General features: G+C 36.6%; 3 protein-coding genes across 3 annotated transcripts; 1 reads left to right on the top strand and 2 right to left on the bottom strand.

Annotated features, from left to right (window-relative positions):
* Positions 1-746: 746 nt before the first annotated feature.
* rd3 (retinal degeneration 3, GUCY2D regulator) lies at positions 747-7028 on the top strand. Its single transcript, XM_046835947.1, has 3 exons — positions 747-1078; positions 2452-2760; positions 4414-7028. The coding sequence occupies exons 2-3, from the start codon at positions 2474-2476 to the stop codon at positions 4766-4768; spliced, it is 642 nt and encodes a 213-aa protein (XP_046691903.1). The 5' UTR covers positions 747-1078; positions 2452-2473; the 3' UTR covers positions 4769-7028.
* si:ch211-22i13.2 (uncharacterized protein LOC553945 homolog) lies at positions 6665-13639 on the bottom strand. Its single transcript, XM_046835948.1, has 7 exons — positions 13422-13639; positions 11063-11138; positions 8680-8826; positions 7813-7874; positions 7622-7711; positions 7451-7543; positions 6665-7338 (listed from the first exon to the last, which is right to left on the bottom strand). The coding sequence occupies exons 1-7, from the start codon at positions 13422-13424 to the stop codon at positions 7288-7290; spliced, it is 522 nt and encodes a 173-aa protein (XP_046691904.1). The 5' UTR covers positions 13425-13639; the 3' UTR covers positions 6665-7287.
* Positions 13640-16100: 2461 nt separating this feature from the next.
* Positions 16101-25188, bottom strand: rhag (Rh associated glycoprotein). Its single transcript, XM_046836598.1, has 10 exons — positions 24939-25188; positions 20467-20650; positions 20212-20362; positions 19439-19586; positions 18955-19121; positions 18409-18546; positions 18149-18270; positions 17834-17907; positions 17662-17735; positions 16101-17319 (listed from the first exon to the last, which is right to left on the bottom strand). Exons 1-10 carry the CDS (start codon positions 25114-25116, stop codon positions 17248-17250), a joined length of 1308 nt encoding a protein of 435 aa, XP_046692554.1. The 5' UTR covers positions 25117-25188; the 3' UTR covers positions 16101-17247.

Genomic DNA, 25188 nt, shown 5'->3' with positions numbered 1-25188 from the left:
AGAATTGTTCTACACAAAGAAAAAGTCCCTGTGCTGCTACTGGTTCAATCTAACCGCTACATTTTTTTTTTACTAAATATAATAACTGAGAAATGTTTTTCTGCACTCAGCATTTACAAAGTCCATTTAGAATAACATTTTCAACAGACTTCCCTAAATGAATTACACTCAGAAAATCACACAAAAAAACAACTTTATACTTTTCTTCTTACAGTGGGAAGGCAAACAACAAATAGTGGGCAAATCCTACTTGTACAGTAAAAGTCATATTTGTAGCTGAAATTCAGGAAAGCTGAAATTACAACAATAAAATATTTACACTGTCTCTTGGAAAAACATTTATGTATTGGTTTGAAATCACTTTTTTAAAATCACTGGCTCATAATACTCATTGTGCTCATCATGCTTCCCCACACAAAGTGAAATAAACCTGTTAAATAATGACATTTATGGGTTTAATGCTGCAGAACACTGCTGTCCTAACCCACACACACACATACATGTAATCTATTTACGGCCAGTGTGACCTCTGTCTCTCTCTCTCTCTCGTTCTCTCTCTCTTTCTATCGCTCTCTTTTTCTCACTCTGTTTCTCTGTGCGTCAGCCTCTTGTCTTTGTAAGGCTTACAGAACATCACTATAGCAACTGTGAGTGAGGAGCTACTTCAGTGAGGGCGGGAGGAAGGGAGAATGTGAATTAGGCTGTTCACTATAAAGCAGCCTGCGCTGGATCAGTGCTTCAGGGACAAACAGAGAGAGAGAGAGAGAGAGAGAGAGAGAGAGAGAGAGAGAAAAGAGAGAGAGAGAAAGAATTGAGTGGACTGAACGGCAGAGCACAAGCAGAGAAGGCAAGAAAGTATAGCAGAAAGAGACAGAAAAGTGGGTGGACTGTGCAGAGAGAGAAAGAGAGATAGAGGGAGAAAGAGAGAGAGAGAGAGTTCAGTATACATGGACAGACGTTGGAAAGCAATAAGCAAACCATATTGCACACGTCTTGAACACTGAAACCTAAAGTTAGGAGAAGATTTGGGATTGGAGTTTATTCTTTCTCAAAGTCAGAAGTGTTGAAAGTGTTTAAGGTATGTACCAACAGCTGTGTATATTTTAAAAGCTTGCAAATGTATTTCATTTCATATGCATATTTACATGCATGATTTAATTATCGCATAATAATAGAAATGATGTTTATAAATTGTTTATATCAAATACAATATGAAAAAAAGAAAACAAAAGTTGTGTTACAGATACAGTGTTCAGAGTGTGATACAGAGTGATACATTCAAGTAGCTTTTATTATATTGGTCTTTGTAGGTTTATGGAAATTCCTTTTCTTTGATCATCAGCATGAAATAAATCAGTCTCATCCACATCAAACGCTTTAACACGTCTCATCCTCGATTGTTTACTCGAATGATCTCTGTTCTCTGTTCATGTCCACGTGACTGGGAAAATAATTGCTGATTAATTTACTCAGTTCTGTTCTCTTGACTAACCTACACTCTAATCTAAAGCTACAGAGAGACACAGTACCTGTGCAGTAAAGTGCAACCATGTGGTAATCACACCTCAGCACGGCCTCAACTTTAATCTTCCAGCGTTTTCCTCATTGAAAACTGACATCGGATACCAGTAACTGAAAGACTTCATGCCAATTCTAAACACGTAAACACATAAGCCTGTATACATTATTTGCAAACTAAAATACATCATTCTTATTATATAATAATAATATTAATGATAATAATAGTCATTATTATCATTATTATTATTGACTAATCTAACTAACTGATCTAACTAATAAAAAAAATATATTTATTTTACTAAGAATGTTTTAGGTCATTAAGGCAATTAAAAAGTAAAATTTTCTCCTCTGTCACCTGTACATAGTGTGCTAGAGCAATGATTTAATCAAATAGCCATTTTGATTATTATTTTTTCTCTTGATGTGTTTCACTAGACTATTGGCCATATTTTTAGAGAGATATGATAATTTCTATATTATTGACCAACTTCAAAAGGAAACAGAAGAACCAAATACACACAGAATAATATAACAAGAATATCATGTTTAGATTTTACCTATATATTATAATAGTTTTGTATAAAAATAGTTTTATAATAGTCTCCAACCTTATTGTTAAATACTCCATGACATTAAAAATACTCATTATCTGTAACCTCCCCATTAAACCCATCTAAAGTTAAATGTGATGGTAAAAGGGGAATATGATCTCTCTTATGCAAGAAACATAATAAACATGCACAATAACACAATAAACGTGTGAAGGCACATTTCAGGATGTCGTGCTCTGACAGGTAAATTTGAGTAAACACTCGGACTCATGGGAACAATAGAGGGTCACGTGAAAAAAACAATTAAGAAAAAATAATAATAAATAATTATAATATCAATCACGCGTGACTTTTCGGTCACTTTCTTTCCACTTTCCAGGCTCAGTGTGAGGATCGCGGCCATGTCGTGGTTCGGTTGGAGCGAGCCGCAGTACCGGAGCGCGCGGCGCGAGCCGGCCGAGGTGGTGACCGACACGCTGATGCTCGAGCTCAGTTGGCAGATGAAGGAAGCGGAGCGGCTGCAGCGCGAGCGCGAGAACGAGTACCGGCGCATGCGCAGCGGCGTGGATTACAGCTGGCTGGTGAGCGCGCCGCGCGTCTCCTACGACCTCAGCCACGGAGAGAGACTGGTGCTCGAGGACCTCTGCGGTAAAGTACATCCGTCCTGCTGCGGAGCTGTGATCCTCCGGTAATCACACACAAACTTACTTAATATAATCTGCCTGAGACGCACCACTTTACACACATGCATCTACACAGAGACCATGATTTCAGCTCACCAGTGACAACTCTGAACATGTGAACAAATGGGCCTATTTTATATATTTGTAGTAATAATAGTGGAAGTGCTGCTATTAATGTGGTTTACAAAATTGGCATATAGAAGAAAATTATTATCCCTGATTATTAATGAAACAGCAAGTCATATATATATATATATATATATATATATATATATATATATATATATATATATAAATATATAAATCACACACACACACACACACACACACACACACACACACACACACACGCATTATATATATATATATATATATATATATATATATATATATATATATATATATATATATGTGTGTGTGTGTGTGTGTGTGTGTGTGTGTGTGTGTGTGATTTATATTTATATGAAAAATCTATTTATTCTTTTTTTTTTTTTTTTTTTTAAGGGGACTGCAATCACAATTTAGTCTTATAGGACTCACATCGACAACAAACCATGACTGTATATACAGTAATATTCCATTAAAAAAGAATGGACATTCTTCTTCTTCTTCTTTTTCTTCTTCTTCTTCTTTCGAAGAAGAAAGAAGCCACAGCGGATCTTTCGTTTCCACACCCCCTGTCCTCTACATCTGCCTCTTTCAATCCAACTACCTGCATGTCTTTCCTCACACACACAGAATAATTGAATTATAAAGATAAAAACCTTACACTGTGAGCTATTTCAAGGCTCGCTAAGAACATCCAGATCTCTTGAGGGTAGAATGAGTGGCTTTGCCAAAATGGCTTTGTGGAACACACAACAGGATCATTACCACCTCTGGCCCTAATGAGCTCAAGAGCTTCTCTGGAAGCACAAAGGCTAATTAACTCTCACTAGGTATGGTTGACATGGCCAATAATAACATGGTTTATATAAATTTGAATTTACAAATGTTATTAAGAAAAGGGAAAGATAAAGATAGGAGATACTGAGAGCACACTGTGATAGGTCTTGGTTGAGTCTAGGGATTCTGTATGATCCTTTAATCTCCCCAGAACACCACCATTTCATCCTTACTGTATTTTATATCAGATTGTATATTTACAATATAAGTCTAATAAATGATCCAGTCAGGTAATTACCAAGTTTAGTCTGTATTTTAAAGCAGGGAAAAAACAACAAACTGTGCTGGAATCGTGTAGGGCTAGAGCTGGATCCTTTTGCTTGTGACATCTAGTCAAACAAGGGAAAAAAATCAGATTTGAACTCAAAAGCTATGTTTCCCTGTTACATAACAAGCATAAATTTACACTTTAGCAGAATCCCATCCTACACTAACACCCACCTTTCTGAAGCAGCTATGGAGTGTCAGTTTTTCACTTACTAGATCAGCATACTCAATACACAGACAAACACATATGCAGTTATTGATGAAACTGAGTTTCATCCCCTTTATTTTAAACATTTCTCCATTGCAGGTAGTTGGACTGGCTACACTACTGTACACTAAAACTACAAGACACAAAAGCTTAACTCGTTCAAATTGTTGGATTGTTGTATATTATATTTTTATACCTTATAGTGATCACTTAATCCTGAGATACCTTTTCTTGGTAGGTTCCGTCAGGTCCTGACAGAGAACGAGCCAGAAGTGCAAGAGGTTTCTGGTCTTTTTCGTGCGGTTCTTCTCGAGACACTGGAGCGCATTCAAGAGGAGAAGGAGGCACAGCGCTTAGCTCAGCAGTGGAATAATAAACGCTCCATCAGCCTGTCCATGCTAACATTCAAATCCCGAATGAGAATCAATCCGTTCGGCAGCTCAGTGGCTCTCACCACCAGCAGTTCTGGATTAGAGGAAGTCCACACCATATCTCAGGATGTTGAAAAAGGACTCGGACACACAGCTGAAAAGGCACAGCGTGTGTTTAGCATGCCTGATTTTAGACACAAAGGCATTAATGGTCATGTGTGATGGACTCCAAAAACGGTTTTATGGATATATCATCACTTTTCATTTTTAAAAGCACAACAATCAACCTTTTTTTTTACATTTCTTATTTCTAAATAAAATAGGATCTCAATTATGTAAAATATTTCTCTGATTCCAACATACCTTTATACTGGTGTATACTGGTGTATTTAACTCTCCTGCTGAGTTTCCAAAGACTATCTGGTACTTTCTATACTGTAAAATCCATTCATCTGTTTTTATTCTCTGTTTATTATAAACTATTAAATACTATCGCTTCTTTAACATTTCAGTGGAGGATGTTTTCGAAGGATAATCTTTTTGAAAACACAAATTTTAAAATGACATACGGAGGATTAGAATATTGTAAAACATGTTAAGTTGAAGCAATTTTTTTTTTTTTTCAAAATTCTGAAATGTTAATGATTCAGTATTACTGTAATCACTTCAGGCGTCTGTGTTTTCAGTGTGTGAATTTAGAATCTTCAGTAAATGTGAATTGTGACTTTTTAAAAATCAAATGGTTAACAAAGGCGACAAATTAATTACACTATTTAAATCTTGCTGATGACAGATAGCAGTACATGATGTGTATAATTGTGATAAACCAAAACTGATACAGAAAGGTTTAAGCTTTATTACAGCTAAAGTATTAACTAAAGGATGTCCCAAAAGTTTCTGTACATAAAGGACTATGTATGCGAGCATGTCCATTGTGCTTTCATTAGTACATATTCATGGATCCGGAGTCTGGAACACTTCCAGTCTTTTTGAATTTGTAAATATTAGTCATTAGTATTAGAATTAGTCATGCTATGCTTCCTGTTAAAGTTCTTCAAAACCTTGCAGAGATTAGTGGAGACGGCCAAATTCTGCCCCAACCATCTGTGCCTAAGAAGATTCATCAGACTAGACTACACTTTTTTCAGTCTCATCTCAGTTCCCATCAGTTGAGCCTGTGTCCACTGCAGCACCAGCTTGAACCTGACATGGTATCTAGCTGTTATTGCCCATAACTGTTTTTTGTGTTGTGTGTTCTGAAATGAGTGGTTTGTTTGTGTCGAGTCAGATTTTTTGCAGAACTACTGCTGCTGTTGTTTTTCTTAAATGTGAGCAAATTCTAGAGACTGGTGTGTGAGAAAATCCACAAAAATCTGCAGTTCACCTGCCACCAACAATCAAGCTACAATCAGAATCGCTGAAATCACATTTTTCCCCTTTCTGGTGGTTGATGTTAACAGCCCCACAAACTACATGCTGGGATCTGCTGTTTTAATGCACAACGGACAGTACAAGTATTAAATCTCTAACAGCATATACAACAACAAAGCTGTTTAGGTTACGTTTTAAAGATTTGCCCACACACACACACACACACACACACACACACACACACACACACACACACACACACACACACACACACACACAAATTCTAATCTGAGACAAAACAGATTTGTGCCACATCACTTTTTTGTATGCGAGTGCACAGAAATGGCAACAAGGGAAATGAACCAGAAATAAAACATACTTAGCACTATCACTATCCATCTGTGTATGAAGTATACTCTTATACCTAAAAATGAGCAAACCTTACCTAGGGAAAAACATTACAATATGCTGGAGTATGAAATAAATTCTTGTACAAAACAAAGCATCTTTGCCTCCCTGGAAAACATCGTAAAAAGTGCGCTTCAATTATTTGCTGACATTAACTAAAGTATAATGATGTGATCTAGAGGCTTTAGGTACATTCTATTTACATTCTGGTAAATACTGAAAAGGAGTTTAATATAAGTTTAAATAAATAAATAAAATAGGTCAAAATGAGATTTTCAGGCAAAATGATATATAAATATATAATATAGAAAAAAGTCTTTGAATAAATCCAGTAGCAACTTTGGACCGATGTGTTTTTTATTTATCTAAGAACCTGTACAGACGTCATCATGTTGCCAGTTCTTACTCAAATTTAACACGACAAAAAACGCACATTTGTGAATGCTGCAACATATCATATTTATGTACCAACCTCTTTGTATCTACTGGTATTTTCTACGTCCACATAAAACATCCTATACAACATTTTTAGGTGATAATGGTGTTTGTTGTAAATCTGAATGTGTGGTTATTTAAAAAAAAAAAAAAAAAGGTCACCATGTTTCTCATTTCAAAAACCTGGGTGATCTTGTTACAGTAAATGGTCTAAATACAGATGGATGAAAAAAGTAGCGAACATCACACTTCACTGTGGTATAAAGTTCAAAAAAAGCAAACACATGCGAGCGTGATGCTTTATAGCAGGGATGTTATGCGAGTGGCGTTGGATGTTAACAAAATAATATAGAAAGATAACAAAATAAGATTTTTCTCCAGTTTTGGCGAGCTGTTCGAGGCTCCACAGTGCTGTCCATTACAGGAAATTACTGGCATTTCCCTGAGAGCTGATTGGCCAAACCAAAGTCAATTAAAACAAACAAACACATAAAAAAAAAAGAAGAAGAAGAATTTAGGAGTCCAAATCAGCAAGTCGAGTTCAGAAACTCCAACAGCTCAGCGCGGTTCTTGTCTCTCTGGAACAAGCATAAAAAGGTACAATTAAATAAATTATTAAACATAATACACACAAAACCAATAAAAGTAGTTCATAACATCACACAGTATGACATATTGTTGTTGACTTACTTGCTTGTCCTTCTTTGATTTTTTCACCTTCATTTTGATCTTCTTCCCTGAGATCATGCTGTATTTGCCACTCCGCTTCTTTTCCTTCAGGTACTGCAGCACAAAACACTTCATCATGGTAGGAATTTATTTTGGAGCACCAGCATAGATTCAGAGTTATAAAACCACTACCTTTGAAATCTGAACAGGACCAGAATCATCTTCCTCGCCTTTGTGTTTCTTTATCTTCTTTCGTTTGCGTGTTTTGTCTTTTTTCTGCTTCTATGGGGGTCGGGGGGTCGGGGGGTGGGGGGTAGAGACCCGAGTTATCTACGGAGGAAAAACACTAAACCTGTCATTACTTTCTGTTCATACAAACATACCTTCTTGCCAGGCTTCTCCTTTTTCCTTTTCTTTGAAATTTTCCTTTTCTTTCTGCTAGAATCTGGTGAGAAAGAAAAAAAAAAGGTCAAAAACTTTTCTCCCATCAATGCTACAGTGAAAACTTGGTATAATTTATGCTAGTGTCATGTCATGCTAGCTTCACACGCAAATCACGATAAACTAGTCGCCTGGCTATAGAATTACTGTGCGATTTTTAAACATCCTATTCCACAATTATTCCCCTTTAACTGGTATAATAACCTCCGCTCTTCTGGGAAGATGTTCCACTAGATTTTGGAGTGTGCATGTTGAGAATTGTGTTCATTTAGCCAAAAGGATTAGTATATTAGTAAAGTCAGGTATTGCAGTAGGATGAGGAAGCCTGGGCTGCAGCCAGCATTCCAATTTATCCCAAAGGTGATCAATAGGGTTAAGGGTCAGAGTTCTAAAGCCAAACAAGATCTTCCACTTCAACTCATCTAAACCATATCTTCACAGAGCAGGCTTTGTAATGCTGAAACAGGTTTGGGTCTCCTAGTGCCCCCAACTTCAACCACTTATGGCTGAAAAAAAATCAGGTGTTCAAGTGCCTTTGTCCGTATAGTAAATATAGCTTAAATGAATTAAGTGATTTTTAAAAAGAAATCACATCTATTTATTAATATGTAGCATTAAGGACCTTTTATGAATTATGATTTATGAATATTATGATACTACCTGACCCCCAAGGCAGGTCTAAAAAATCTGATTATTTTGGGTTTTATGAATTAAAACTGCTGTAATGTTATACTGTAATGGTGTCTTCTGTCAATCAGCTGCTTTACTGCATTCGAAGACAAAGTTTTCTCAGTTTCATATGAACTCACCACTGCTACTGGAGCTGCTCCTGCTGCTCGATGAGTTACTGCTGGAGGAGCGAGAGGAAGAAGACGACGAAGAGGATGATGATGAGGAAGATGAACTGAGCGACAGGGATCTGCTCCGGCTGCGTTTTTGTTTCTTTTCGTCCCTTCCTGTCAATGAATCCGACAGAGCAACAAAGACCCGGCAAACAGTTCTCAGTCAAAACTTCAGGAATTAAATCTGATCTTGTTATTTAATACTGCATTAAAACACAGACCCTGACGCTGTGAGATGGAAAGTGACCTGCTGCAACACAGCACCACCTTTCCTACAGTCAGTCAAAGTTAGAATTCCAAGCACAATGTGATGAATGCAAGTTTAAAGTGGACTGAAACCAATGCTCACTGTGTTCGAGTTTATACACTAATAAAGATTACCAACATTTTACAACGTTACGATTGAGTATATTAAAGCTTTCAATTGCCCAAAAACAATAACTACTATCACTACTATATAAGAAAAAATCTGGTATCGTTAATTTAGATTTGGGATGTTAGATTGGGGAAAACTGATTGAGAATAATAAAGCTCTGTATCAGATTTAGATCGCCCTTTTGATCAGGATGACAACCCTGGATTATCTTCTCACTACTGTTTGTGTTAAGCAGAAAAAGAGGCATAAGTACATTATAATTGTGAGGCACTTTTAAAAAAATATGCTTTGACCAGTGTACCAATAGTTAGGTTGGCTCGTACTTGCCGATAACCGATTACAGCATGCGGCGTCAATACTTCACCTCTAGAGGCCGCTCTCGTTACGACAGTGGACTGGTAGCTGGAAAAACTATCGCTGTGGATTTTTTATGATAGCCGATAGTTCCAGCAATCAACTCAGTGCAGATTAATCGTCCAAATCGATTAATTCTTTGACCTCTACATGCAAGCATACAAATATACAAACACAATATGCACCGAAACACAATATTCACAAACTACAGGAGACCACCCTTCCCCACTGAAGCAAACAAAGACCTGGCTGATGACCTCAACACCTTCTACTGCAGGTTTAAGAACAATATCTTCACAACTCTCATCCAACCCAGCCCAATGTCTGCCCCCATCACACCTCTGGGAACCCCTCTTACAACTCCTCCCAGCACTCAAGTTGCGCTCACGATTTGTGAAGAGGATATGTATCGGCTCTTTCAGAGACAGAAGAAAAGGAAAGCTCCCGGCCCAGACGATGTCTCCCCCTCCTGTCTCAAAGCATGTGCTGACCAACTGGCTCCCATCTTCACCTATATCTTCAACAGATCACTGGAGTTGTGTAAGGTCCCCTCCTGCTTTAAACTCTCCACAATCATCCCAGTCCCCAATAAACCCTCCATTACTGGACTGAATGACTACAGGCCTGTCTCTCTGACATCTGACGTCATGAAGACCTTTGAAAAGCTGGTATTGGCCCATCTAAAGAAGGTGACAGAACAGCTGCTGGATCCCCTACAGTTTGCATACCGAGCAAACAGATCGGTGGATTAAGCAGTCAACATGGGGCTAAACTACATTCTGCAACACCTTGACTGCTCAGGAACATATGCCCGGATTCTGTTTGTTGACCTTAGTTCGGCTTTCAATACAATAATTCCGGGAATTCTCCAGTCCAAACTCCTAAACCTCACTATACCCCCTGCCATCTGTCAATGGATCACCAGCTTCCTGACAGGCAGGAAACAACAGGTGAGACTGGGAGGTGTTACCTCTGATATTCGGACAGTTAGCACTGGTGCTCCTCAGGGATGTGTCCTTTCCCCACTGCTATTCTCCCTTTATATGAATGACTGCATATCAAGTGACCCAACTGTCAAACTCCTGAAATTTGCAGATGACACCATGCTCATCGGACTCATCCAAGATGGTGACGAGTTTGCATATGAGCAGGAGGTGAAGCAGCTGGTGCTATGGTGCAGTCAGAACAACCTTGAGCTAAACACACTCAAAACTGTGGAGATGATAGCGGACTTTAGGAAACACCCTTTAGCCCTACTTCCCCTCACAATATTATGGTTTTTTTTGTTCATGAATGATCACATTACTATAATGAGTTTTTCAGCATCTGTGGTCCAATGAAATACACCATTTCTAACCTGCTTATGATTTCGCACAGACAAAATACACAACTACGAGCCATCCTACTGTTACCGGCTTATTCTAATGAATGTTTTTTCTCTGATGTATCTCTAGACTTTAGTCTAGTGCATTTGTTTCCGTTTTTTCCAAGATTATATTGGACGTAGCTCTCTTTGACATACTCACACAAAAGCTTAAGCTTTTTTTTTAAATTTTTTTTATTCCAAAGCAAAAAAAACAACATAAATGTACGAAGTGTCTCTCATTCATAAACACTCACCACTGCTTCTCGATCGTCTCCTCTCCTTCGAGTCTGTGCTTGACCTGCTACTCTCCTTGAAATCGATATTTCCAGACTGTTAAAGACAAACACTCACTTAACTCGGACTCTGTAGGTAAATAACGCAGTCGATTCAAATCTATTCCATGCTACACACACAGAACTTTCACAAACACACACTGACACACAGCAGCTTAACACAAAATACCGGATGCAGATTTCAGTCCCTAATGAGCAAAACAGAAATGACAATGGCGAGAAAAAAAAATTTATCCCCTGAGACCACATGAGGAAGAAACCTTGAACAGCACCTGAGTAAACTTTTCTGGGTTACACCAGAGGGTAGTATGATTACAAATAATTACCCTTCCACACCTGTATGCTGTAAAGTTAGTCGGGGTGAAGCGTGCTGAAAGGATGAACACACGTGTCTCACAAACACACAGCATCGAAACCTAAAACATCCCCTGCTATAAAAGAGCAACATCGAAATCTTACAATTAAACCTACACTTAAACCTTATTATATCTTAAGATTATTGCCAGAATGTGTTAAAAACAAAAAGATGTCATGTTTATAACCAACACATCAAATGAAGAAAGCTGACAATCCTTCATTTTATTCCTGAACCCCAACCTGTAATGTGAATGTGCAATGCGCTTCTGTACTTTATTTAATTCCTACATGCATTTTAACACTAGGCATATTTTCTGATCATACATTTATGTCTTTCAGGCTCGAATAATGAACAAGGTTAAATAAGCACAAAATATGGTTTTATAAATGATCCTTCAGGAGAGTTTCATCAAGTCAACACCAAAATCAAAGCAAGTGTGTGTGAATAAAAGATGGATGTGGACATGTGAAGGTGTGGCTGAGCTGGTGAATGAACAGTGTTAAAGTTGTTCCTGGTAGACAGGAGGATCACTCCCGGGCAGATGCAGTGGTGTAAAAGTACAGGCTGTACATGGAAAGTGTATTTTGTTAAATAGGTCTCTGTTCTTATTTGAAGCAGAGGGGAAAAAAATGCCATATGGATTTTACTCAGTCTTTTTTTTAGTAAATTCACTGTGATGGTCAACTTCAGTCACATTTTACTCCTATTAATAAAGTGTACAATGAGAATGAGATTAAAACTGAAAACATGCCATTCAAATGATCCAATCTTCCCCAATCCATCTATCTATCTATCCAACCATCCTTCCATCCTTCCGTTCATCTATCTTTCCATCCATACAGCCATCCAACCGTCCTTCCATCTATCTATCTATCCGTACTTCCATCCTTCCATCCATCCGTCCGTCCTTCTATCTATCTATCTATCCATCCATCCATCCATCCATCCGTTCAACCGTCCATCCATCCTTCCGTCCATCCATCCATTCAACCTTCCATCCATCCATCTATCCATCTATCTATCCATCCATCCATCTATCCATCTATCCATCCATTTATCCATCCGTTGAACCGTACTTCCTTCCATCCATCTGTCTGTCCTTCCTTCCATCCATCTGTCCATCTATCTATCTATCTATCTATCTATCTATCTATCTATCCATCTATCTATCTATCCATCTATCCATCCATCCATCCATCCGTTCAACCGTCCATCCATCCATCCATCCTTCCGTCCATCCATCCATTCAACCTTCCATCCATCCATCTATCCATCTATCCATCCATTTATCCATCCGTTGAACTGCATTTCCTTCCATCCATCTGTCTGTCCTTCCTTCCATCCATCTGTCCATCTATCTATCTATCTATCTATCTATCTATCTATCTATCATCTATCTATCCATCTATCTATCTATCTATCTATCTATCCATCTATCTATCTATCCATCCATCTATCCATCTATCCATCCATCCATCCGCTCAACCGTCCATCCATCCTTCCGTCCATCCATCCATTCAACCTTCCATCCATCCATCCATCCATCTATCTATCTATCTATCTATCTATCTATCTATCTATCTATCTATCTATCTATCCATCCATCCATCCATCCATCCATCTATCCATCCATTTATCCATCCGTTGAACCGTACTTCCTTCCATCCATCTGTCTGTCCTTCCTTCCATCCATCTGTCCATCTATCTATCTATCTATCTATCTATCTATCTATCTATCTATCTATCTATCTATCTATCTATCTATCCAACCGTCCGCCCATCCATCCAACTGTTTATCTATCCAACTATCCTTTCACACATGTATCTGTTTATCTATCCAACTATCCTTCCATCCATCCATCTGTTTATATATCTATCATACCAAATAACCTGCGAATAAGTTCCCATGGAGTATTTTGTCCAGTTAGCACCAGGCTAATGCTAACTATCTTTCCACCTTACCATAGTGACTTGAGAGGCCAGTCTTGATGAAGCGGACTAAATCGTGGGGAAAAATCGTGCCTGCTACTTGGATTCCTGTTTCATTACATAAACATGTTACTTGTGTTTAATTCCTCTTATAGATGGTTTCTTCAAACTTTCCATAAGATCACAACCAGCGCGAAGCCATTACTATTAACCCACATTCCCGTCATTCATAGTGGTTAAATCCTGCTTCTCTCTTTACTCCCTACATACGTGCACTACACTGAGTAGCATTCTACGGAGTGTCTAGTAGACTTCATGTACACTAGAGGGGTATTTTTGACAAGATTAAATTTACGCAATTTTGCACTTCTTCTAACTGCTCACTAAGAAAGATTTCTATCCTATTGCCCTCTAGGGGCATTATGCGGTACTGCATCAATAATATACAGTGCTCATAAAGTAATATAAAGTAGTGATTGTAAAATCGAATCATTTTAGAGACTTGGATCTTTGAATCTCGGTGATCCAAATAAACTAATATTTTTTGTCATTTCGTTTTTTGATCAGAAATATTATAACGTTACATTTCCAAAAAGCAGATCCCCCAACATCACTACACAAAAACTTTTACTATAGTTCAATTTTGCTTCTTCTTCTTCTTCTTCCGCTTCTTCTTCTTCTTCTACTTCTTTTTCTTCTTCCGCTTCTTCTTCTTCTTTTTTCGGCTTCTCCCATTAGGGGTCGCCACAGCGGATCATCCGGCTCCATACCAACCTTATGATGATGAACAGAATGAGTAGCTCACATCCCATTTCTTCTAGTCCGTATCGTTAGATATTTTGTCACGTGACTCACATAATTATAATTACAATAATGTCACGTGATCAAAGAACGAATGACTCGGACTAGAAGAGTGTAGTATGGATACCAGTTTCCTACAGTAAAAAACAAAACAAAACAAAACAAAACAAAACAAAACAAAACAAGCTTATTTTGAGTTTATATATCGCATTTCTGGTTTTTTTTTTTTTATATATATATCTCACAATTCTAAGAAAAATAAGTCAGAATTGTGAGATAATAGCAATAACCCTTTTTTGTGGGCGTCCATAGGTCTAGAGATTTACACTGCTCAATTCTTATTTCTTGTACATAACCTATGAACGACTCAACGACTCATAACTAAACTATAACTAATCTAAAGTAGATTTTCTCATTGTGTACTGTGTGTGTGTGTGTGTGTGTGTGTGTGTGTGTGTCATTGTTATACATGTCAGAGCTATTTCCATCTCTATATTTATTGTAAATCTTATTTTATTTCTGCAACCATATTCTAGTCATTATATTGTTGTCATCATGTATTTTGTTATTATTATTATTATTATTATTATTATTATTATTATTATTATTATTATTATTATTATTATTATTTGACTTTATGTCGTGGACCAGTTGTAAAAAGTATTTCACTGCATGTACTGTGTGTGGTTATGCATATGACAACACAATGATAAAGTAATAAAAGGAATTGTGAAAATCTGGGTTTAGTAATAATTATCAGTGGTTGAGGCTCCTGGTTACTGATCAGAAGGACAGAGATTCTAACCGAAGTATCACCAAGGTGCCACCTTTGAGCAAGACCCTGAACCCTGTGTGCTCCAGGAGTGCTGTATCATGGCTGACCCTGTGACTATGTGATTTAATCTAACCAGAGAGAAGTCCAGTTTATATGATTCAACTTCCAGATAGCTGGGATATGTGAAGAATGAATTTTACTGTGTTGTAATGTACATGCACAAGTAAAAATCTTGCTCATTAACATGCAGTTGAAGCCCAAACCAGGTAAAAAAATGGGCTTGTGTTAAATTGTGAATATCTTCAATATGCATTGTATTATATGCATATAATATGCACTGTAGTTGGATATTCCCGGATATATGTATGTTGTAAAATAAAAAAGCTGCTTCTTTTACATTTTTTCATCTATTGTCCAGAAATAGATAAATTACGAATTTTAAACAAGTTTTTGGTGATATAAAAATGAACATAAATCGAACAGGGAACTGATCATTTATTAATAGGGATGTAATACGTTTTCTAAAGGGGAAGACGCCTTTCACAGATTCAGTAACATGACTGTAATCTGTTTTCCAGAAAGAAAAATATACTGTAGAAAGTTCTGCTGTATACTGTGTGGTGACCTGTGATGGACTACAGTGTTTACTTCAACTATGACTCTTACAGGGGGCAGATTTAGGTCATGAAGACTGTTCTGGTGTCAGTATGGTGTCAATTTGCTGTAACCCGACCACTCTTGAAATCAAAATGTACTGTTTTCTGTGGAGATACAAAGCAAAATACACCTACATACAGCTCTCTCTTAAACGCCTGTTCAGCTGATACTCCCATTGTTCCTCCTCTGAGTCTTTTGTTTCATTATTTACCTTATTCTGTTTAACACTTGCTTTGTATTGCTTCTCTTCAATTCATTCATCCTGGCTTCAGTCATCTGCATTCATGTGTATTATGATCCTTGGACCGATTAAAGTTGTGGATTTTGTACTAATTGTCTTGCTCATGGATCCTCACACTCTCTCCCAGTCAGGTTCATTACAAAACTTTTTCATCAGGCCACATCACATTTCATCCCATTGTACTCTGCTCCATATTGAACACTGAACACAAATCATCCCACTCAGAGTAATTCAGGGACACCGTATAAAAACATTTATTAATGAAATATATTTGTTATATTCTTAACCTTAATAATATTTTGTGATGCTACCTAAATCCTAACAAGGGTGAGTAAATACACACACACACACACACACACACACACACACACACACACACACACACACACACACACACACACAAAGTGTTTAAATCATATAAGTCAGTCACCTGTCTGTGAAATTTCATGTACAATCAGGACCAAACATCTGAGTTACAATTATTATTATTCAAATTGTTGGGATGTCATGATATCTGATTCTAAACAGACAGGCATACATGTTCCTTGCTTGCTTTTAACTTCACATGACTCAGTTTTATAATTTTTTTATCACTGATAAAGATATAAAACTGACATAAATCAGAGCAGGAAACAGAACTGACTGTGTCAAACATGGGAAGGAATAAAGAGTAAAGCAATGAAATAAATGTAAAGCATGCAAATGTTTTTATAAAGACCAATCAGGGCTCAGAAAGGCACAAGCTATCAGTCTTAGGAAATTAATAAAACACAATATATGTAATGAAATATTAAGTAGCTAAGGAAAGTTTTTTTCAAATCTGTAATGAATATATTTTGTAACATGATCATTTCAAAACATTTTTGACTGCATAATCATATTCATATTGTTAATGCAGCTCCATCACAGTATGACTTGTATTTGCTGAATGGAAGTGTGCAGTGAAAGAATGAAAAGACAGATGTGTGTATGTCTAAATTGCTGAGCAGTGGCTGCTCATTTGTTTAGCTTCTGTACTCATGACCAGCTCAAATCCCAGAGATCTATGGTTTGGCACAGAATCTGTGATTAGGTTTTGATAAGGTGACATGTACAAGGACATTCTGGTATTCATAGGAAACACACCTCTTGCCAATTTGTCGATAGACAACAGGCACCAATCCATGAGAACAATTCTCATATGTTAAATAGAAAGTTCACCATGATGTAACTAAGCTCCAATGGGTATCAGTGTTTTCATCATTTTGAGACGTTTAAATGGTTTTCCTAGTCACATAATTCTCATGTATGATAAAATGTCCTTGTACATGAAAACAAGTTTGTACACATGGGTTAGTTTCCCTGAGCTGGTTGTAGAATTTGGATTTGAGCGTAAAGTCTGAGTTTTAAGCCTCCGCCTTGTTTTTAGAGTGATCGGTGTGAGTAAGACTTTCACTGGGTTCCTCTTCCTCAGGTACCTGCAGATAACAAAAGAGTAGTTCAAAATAGAACAAAGACACACAAATCCTGCAGTGTTTTCTGCTTGGAGGTTTTCTCTTCCTGGATGGACAATACAACATTTACAACATTTTAAAGTTCATAATCTATTGTAATGTGGTGACCATCAAATATCATAAAGATGGAAAAGCCCTATTTACACACTTATTTAAAGCAGCTAATCTAGCCACTTTTCTTTTGGAGCCAGGAAAAAACCTGAGCATCCAGAGGAAACCCATATAATTTTGGGAACAACATGTCATCACTTTGATCATCTTTCATATTCATAAATACAATAACCAGTCAGTTTTTGACTTGCTCACCTCCCAGTAGAGAGAGTCGTCAAAGCAGTTCTGATCAGGTGGCTGTCCCCAAAATGGCAGTTTCAATAAAAGACCTGTAGCACCATATCACAGTACACAATATAATACACAATTATATATTAACAATACTAAAAATAAAAAATGGATGTATAATAATACCATGTGCACGCACCTGTGATGGCTCCACCAACAAGGGCGAAACCAAGAGATGACGCTAAAGCAGCAGCTTGAATACCAGGACTAATGCTAGAAATGTATATACAAATATAATTATACTCCAAACTATTTCTAATATACATTGAAAGAGATATAAAGAATGTAAGCTCTGTTCTCCTTTTTCTGAGAGAAAAAAAATATATTAATTAATGATTATGAAGTAATTATTCAGTAGTGGTAACTCATGTCCAGTGTGACCATCCAGTGTGACCACCATTTGTGTTTCTTTCTGTACAGTTTGCAAAACACTGTGTTTGTGTTCTGGTCTTACCCAGATTTTCTGCCCAGTGCTGCTGCTATGATCCCAGCCAGACCACCCAAAATCCCAGGCATGCCATGGAGGTTATGAACTCCACATGTATCCTGAATTCCCAGGTTTGATGCAAGAATGGGCTACAGAAAAAATAAACAAGATATTGAGTTTATTAGTGACTAAATACATGTTTTATGTTTTTACCATGAGCTAGTATGTGCACTAAATGTTTGCCTGTTCAAACAGGGTGTATAGTTTATGTGCATTTCAGTGCTTACAGTCAGGAATTTGAAGCCGAGAGTAGAGATGATTCCGGCAGTGACGCCGATCAACATGGCTCCAAATGGTGCAATGTTCATATCAGCACACGTTCCTACGGCAACACCACCGGCCAGAGTTGCATTCTGGATGTGAACCTGTAAAAGAAAACTTTATTAGATTTTTAGCATTTTAGCTAACTTTAGCTTAACAACATTTTATATTTTAATCGTGACTAATTCTTAAGGACTAATGGGTAATGCAAAGAGTTTATACACTGCCTGTTTGGGTTTTGTTTTTCATTGATTGGCTGAGCTGTTTTGTGGATTACATAAGTAGTGTGAAAGAAATAGATTAACTCAAAGTCTAAGTTTAATATTTACTTGTCAAACTCACATGGTTCACTCATTGATAATTCATATATACAGACAATTTAAGAATTCAGTTCAGTTGAATTAAAGTTTGATTTCAATCTCACCAATAGCATTTTATTTAATTGCTTTAGTTTAGGTTTAAAAGTACTAAAACTAATTACAAAAAATGACTAGCTTTTGTTTTTGTCTCACCATGTCCAATTTGCCTTTCTTCTCCACCAAGCTTGATGTAGCATAGGCAGCGAGTGCACAGGCAGCCAGGGAAAAATAAGTATTGATGATGGCAGTAAGCTGCTCTGGTACAGTTTCGGCAATAGCAGAGTTAAAACTTGGCCAGAACATCCACAGATACACAGTACCTATAGACAGGAAACATACAGCACATACACTCTGTTTAATTTAACAAATCCCCCTCTCTCTCTCTCTCTCTCTCTCTCTCTCTCTCTCTCTCTCTGTATTTATGTATGTATGTATGTATGTATATATATATATATATATATATATATATATATATATATATATATATATATATATATATGTGTGTGTGTATATGTGTATATTCATATTTATAACAACATAAATGATGTGAAAGTGCATAAAACAGATATTGTAATGTAGTTACAATCTTCCCATAAAATGCTAATTGTGTTTTGTGTAATTGTGTGTAAAGATGTACCAATCATTGCGAATAGATCAGAGTGATAAACAGATCCCTCATTGTCGTGGCCATTGCGAAGACCTGGGCGATAAAGCATACGAGCAACAGCGAGACCAAAGTAAGCTCCAAACGCGTGGATGGTCATGGAAGCGCCAACATCAGATGCCTGGACACAAAGAAAAATTTTTGTCTGAGTTTAAGTAGTCATTAAGTAGTCAGTAAGTAACGTCTTCCCCAGTTAAAATAATATCTAATAAATGTCAAACAAATTTCATATACATTTTTAAAAACACATTATTGTATTATTCATTTCAAGTGATAAATAAATAAAGCATTCATGTCCATTACTTCCCATTTTCTGTTGCATATGCATTAAAAAGGAACCAACTTACTGGCCTAATGTCTAGATAAATTCACTAAAGTACCATAGGGGTACCTTAGATAGAAACGTTTCACTACTCATCTGACCAGCTTCTTCAGCAGCTTCTCCAACAACTTCTCCAACAGCCTGTGCAAGGTTTCCCTACTAAACTGAGCAGCTTCTTCAGTCTGAAGAAGCTACATGGATGAGTAGTAAAACATTTCAATCCAACCTGAGAGAAGTCCACACATGACTTGACTTCTAGATTTCTAGATATCTCTTACTTTCTGCCTTCAGATATGTCCAGTCTCACTGTTTCATATTGATTCTTATACCTCACATAAACGTGTACAAAGGATAATAAAACTTGGATAAAAAAAAAACTTCAACTTGTCACAATGAATGGATGAATAATTGTTTTCATTCCTACTTCCAACAGTTCAACAACAACGTGTTCATTAAGGCTGAATATGGTGATTTCCAGCAGGGTCATGATGAGTAGCTGTACTGGGCTTGTTTTCCCCAGAACTGCACCAAATGAGATCAGCACCGTTGCTGTGCTAAAATCTGCATTAATCATGCTGGAGAGAAAGAGGAAGACAGGAAAATAAAGGCATATTTATTTCAGTTTAGTGTAAAACCTCAGTCAATTTAATACTATATACTGCTGTAGAGATGAATTTACCTTGTGATTGAAACCCTGATTTTTCCATCTTCCATGTGCCATATATTTTGCAGCAGTAAACCCCATTGAAGGCCAAAGGCGGCAAGCAGCAGGTTGAGGCCTACACTGCTGAAGCCGTATCTCTTCAGAAAGGTCATTAGGAACCCAAAACCGATGAAGATCATCACATGAACATCCTGAAACACTAAAAAAAGTAGAAAATAGAAAGGCAAATTAAACAGGTGAAATAACACTCAGTCTGCTCTTGGTCAATTGAAGCTCATTTAGACTCATTAGAGAAAGAAGCAATCAGTAACGTCTGTAGAAATGACAAAATTTATTTTTTCTTTGCTTTAAATTATATTCAAATTTTTAGTACTGAATACAACAGAGTCTCCAATGTATATCAGGTGTGACAACTAAATATTATTTTATATTTATATAACTCAAACACTAATTATATAATGAACCAATGTTTTTATTGTTGTGGAAAAATAAACCAAAATTGTGGTCATGAATGAGAATAATGACCCCCTGGTTTAATGTAATTGAAAGCATCATAGATAATTATTTTATTATTATTTCAGAATTTGACCTGGAAGGCGACTGGACTAAAAATATAAATACTGTATATAATAAAATGATTTTATTTCAGTGTTCTAATGGCCACAATTTAATATATCTCTTTTTAAATGATGCATCTCTCTTCAATAATATTTGTATTATCTGCCCTGCGTTAAGCATTGCAAGAGTATTTTATTGTGTGGTCAAACCATAATAACCATCATGTCACCTTACCGAATTGACTAAATCCAGTGTACTGTGTGCACAAGTCTTCAAAGCAACTTCTTTGGATAACAAGCTATAAAATCAGATCCCCAGAGACTGACACCAAACAATGAAATCTAAAGGTATGTCTGAGGTGTGGTGTTGCGGGAACATATATAGCTGGCCTGCTTACTTTGAAATCCATTCAACCCTTCCATTTGCTTTCTACTGGAGGAAGCCATTAAACTCAGCATGTAATCAGAGTTTGTACTTTGGGTTGCACATCTGGTAAGTCTGTCCAGGATCAAAGAGTATTGTGACATTTTGAAATCAGCAATCAGAACACATCAGCTTAGTGAAAGCAAATTGTACCATAGTTAAATTATTCATTTAACAATTATTTTCACTGCCAGTCATAAACGTCTTGCAGGAACTTAAAAATAATGTCATGGGTTACTTTAATGTTCCAAAATTAATGAATCATGTGGGCTTAAATTCTTGTGGTAGACTATGTAAGCTTCGGTAGTGTGTTAAACAACGACTGCGGTCAGGATAAAGTGGTTATTGAAGATAATTAAAATCATCAGAACATGTAGTACTTGGGACTTGCTAAGACTGCTCCTTCTGGGCCATGGCTAACTGCTTGGGGTGTTTATGCTAAGATAATGACACAGACTAAACAGGAAAAAAGACGGCTTCAGGCATCTTATCGTAAACACAAGATATTAAGGAGATCTCTATAGGTTGGTGCCACCCTAAAGAGCCTTTCAAAGCTAATTAACTGGTCTGTCTGATGCACATTGACTGGAGCAGTACTGATACCAGTACTGAACTAGATATACTAGATCCTTGATGTACATTATTTTTTTGGGGGTCTGTATGAAGAGTTAGCAAATTAAATCAGTAATGATATTATTATAAATAAAAAAAAAAACGCATTATCATTATTTATTTAGTAAATAATTCTAATTTAATATACTAATAATAAATACATAAATAATAATAATCATAATAACAATAATGATCATCATCATTATTATTATTAATGCAGTTTTTTCGGCGGCACTCGCTCTGGTTAATGCATACAGTGTTTTTCAGGTTCTCTCCATGTCCATTCAGGTTTCTTCTGGGTTGTCAAATTTCTTCCCATTTCAGTGAATGTAAGAATGTGCAGGCCCTGTGATGTACTGGCAATGTGTAGGCTGTCAATGTGTAGGCTTACATTTACATTTGCAGCATCTACTGTAGAGTGACTTTTAAAAATGTCTATTAAATGATTGCACATTGTTTAGCATTCATAAAAAAGAAAATCTGCCTTTTTTTTCAATTCATGCAGCTGGACCAAGGATCAAACATCACCTATGATGGCTAGCAAATGAAAAGAAACTATTAAGGAAAAAAGTGCAGCTGGAATCAATTATTGAACCAAATGCAAAAACACACTGCATGATGTACATACAGCACATATTCTTTAACCAAGAATTCACAGCTTGATTTGACAGGGGTTTTTACAAAGTGGTATACAATGAAATCCCAAATTCTAATCATAGCTAGCCTAGATTAAATCAGTCTTATTGTGATAAAATGTTTGTATTAATTCGGTAGCAGATAATAAAATATGCACTTCGAAACACTTCGATTAGGCTCATTCAGTGTGGAAAAAATAACAATCAAGAACTAGCATGGGACTCTAAGACCTTCAGTATACTTTAGAGTCTTTTATGTGCTGCCCATCATGCATAATACTCCTGATACTCTTGATACAAACCTCAAAGGCTTTACTTGTTGCCAAATGGGAAGGTTTCTTTTGCCGCTGCAGAGCAACTCAATTACCCTCTATCAGCACTAATTTGATGCTCGATGACAACGCTTATCATTGTATGGGTGTGTGCTTTTTTTCTAAGCCACATTCCTATGTTTTTATGTTTTTGAAACTGCAATCATGCTACATTTGACCTCAGTCCAAAGAGATGGATCTCTAAGATTTTCCCAGACTGCTCTAACATCTGGCTCCTTTCTCCATTTGCCACCCCACCCTCCCAGGCCCCTTCCTTTTTCCTACTAAGGTATGGTTGATTAATTTCAAGATTTGTATTCAAATAAAGTTAAAGACTGATGAGAAGGTTATTCATGAACCAGTGTGTTACTCGTTTTCTGCTATATTCGATAATATACATGCATAGATTTATCACAATATTGTGGTGATTCTGATGATCTGATTTGTATATGAGACATCATTATAGGTACACTCAATGTGTTACTATAATGTAGTTGTGCTATATTTTATACATTTTGTAAATATATAATCTTATATTGGACTAATATGAGATGACATAATAATAAATTACTACTGGAATGAAAAGTTTGGGGCTCAGATGTGGTGTAGACGATATCTCACTCTCTCACACCATTCCCACCCTTAAAGCTGTTACTGCACGGTGGAGATAAAAAAAAAAAACGGTCTGAAACGGCCCAAATAATAGCTGGACAAAAAATACTTTAACTTACTACTACTACTACTACTACTCTATACTTCTTTACATATATAATTTTTTTTTAAGTTTAATTCTCTCATTCCGTGTTTCATTTCTTTTTTCCTCTTTTATATCCTCCCCTCTTTTGCCTTCCTCACACAAACACTTATTTTCTGCTTTTTCTTCTTGTTTTCATTCCTCTCATTTTTCTCTTATTCTTTTCACTCACTTTCTCTTTTTATTTCTCTGTCTTTATGATTGTCATTTTTCTTTTTTTTTCTTATCTCACCAATCCTTTTTTTTAACAAGATGATAAATTGGCATGAGAAGATGGCAGTCATAAAATAAACCTCAAAAGTAGTAAATTGTGGTGGTAAAATCCAGTGAATTTATATTCTGCCCTCTCTCTCTCTCTGTCTCTCTTTCTCTCTCTCAGTCTTTCCTTCCATCTCCCCCATAATCCCCTTTCACAGCGTCTCATGTGAATTCTTGAGGTTTGCGTGTGAACATGACCGTTAATTCTTCATCATCTCCATCTGCTCTCTATGCTGACCTGCACTTGACCTTTAATGACCTCATGCATTTACGGATTGGAGATCTGTAAACTACTGCACTACAAGCACACAGCTTGCTGAATCACACAATGGGTAAAAAACATATATACCAATTATCTGAAAGCCACACGCACACACACACACACACACACACACACACGCACACAAATGATTAAAAAGTTTATGAAATAGATTTTTTTTTTCATAAAAGCAATTACACTATTGTGGATAATGTTAGATGTTATTAATCCTCCAAACCTCCCACAAAAAAACTTTTCCTTTCTCATCTGCTATAAGGTGGCTGCAATAAAATAATCTGGTTTATAGTCTGTTAATTTACTATTTTACTTTTGATGAACTTGATATTAATTTTAGTTTAAATAAAGATAATGTCAAGATAACATCATTGCATTTATGGATATAAACCATATATAAAAACATATATTCATAATGCAACATATATGTCTTTTGACTAATGCTATATTTAATGCAGTATATTACTTTCAGGAAGGTGACAGAAAATCAGTGCCTGATAATGACTTTTGTACTGATTATATATTAAATGTTTTATTTGTTTAATGCTGTATCAATGCAATCTAATAATCTGCATTTTTACCTCTACATCACTATAATGATCTTTCAGATGCAGTATACAATTGTTTTTCAGTATACAATTCAGTATGCATATTTTACTTACTAGGGTAGAGAGCCACTGGGTTTGATTCAGTTTCATTTTTAGAGCCATGATGAGCTGAAGAATGGCCATGTCCAACATCGTATGTCACAAATACGGCGTACAGGCAGATGGTGATGATCTCTAGCAGCAAGGCCACAATTGGAAACTTCAGCCTCATGTTGGTTGAATACGCTGGCATGCTTCAACCCTATCTCTCCTGCTACACACTTCCTCACTATCTGAAGTGTGTGTGTTGTGAGAGGGGTCTCAG

This window comes from Silurus meridionalis, chromosome 23, assembly GCF_014805685.1.
Source record: "Silurus meridionalis isolate SWU-2019-XX chromosome 23, ASM1480568v1, whole genome shotgun sequence".
NCBI lineage: Eukaryota > Metazoa > Chordata > Actinopteri > Siluriformes > Siluridae > Silurus > Silurus meridionalis.
The sequence above is the reverse complement of the archived record's forward strand: the minus strand, read 5'-3'. Positions and strand labels throughout refer to the sequence as shown.

Coding starts and splice junctions, on each gene's coding strand:
- rd3 (XM_046835947.1), top strand. CDS start 2,474: ATGTCGTGGTTCGGTTGGAGCGAGCCGCAGTACCGGAGCGCGCGGCGC. Junction 2,761..4,413: donor TGCGGAGCTGTGATCCTCCG/GTAATCACACAC, acceptor TTTTCTTGGTAG/GTTCCGTCAGGTCCTGACAG.
- si:ch211-22i13.2 (XM_046835948.1), bottom strand. Junction 7,712..7,812: donor AGGAGAAGCCTGGCAAGAAG/GTATGTTTGTAT, acceptor CGACCCCCATAG/AAGCAGAAAAAAGACAAAAC. Junction 7,339..7,450: donor AATCAAAGAAGGACAAGCAA/GTAAGTCAACAA, acceptor TGCTTGTTCCAG/AGAGACAAGAACCGCGCTGA.
- rhag (XM_046836598.1), bottom strand. CDS start 25,116: ATGCCAGCGTATTCAACCAACATGAGGCTGAAGTTTCCAATTGTGGCC. Junction 19,122..19,438: donor TGATCTATTCGCAATGATTG/GTACATCTTTAC, acceptor TCCTGTCTATAG/GTACTGTGTATCTGTGGATG. Junction 17,908..18,148: donor GCACTGGGCAGAAAATCTGG/GTAAGACCAGAA, acceptor ATACATTTCTAG/CATTAGTCCTGGTATTCAAG.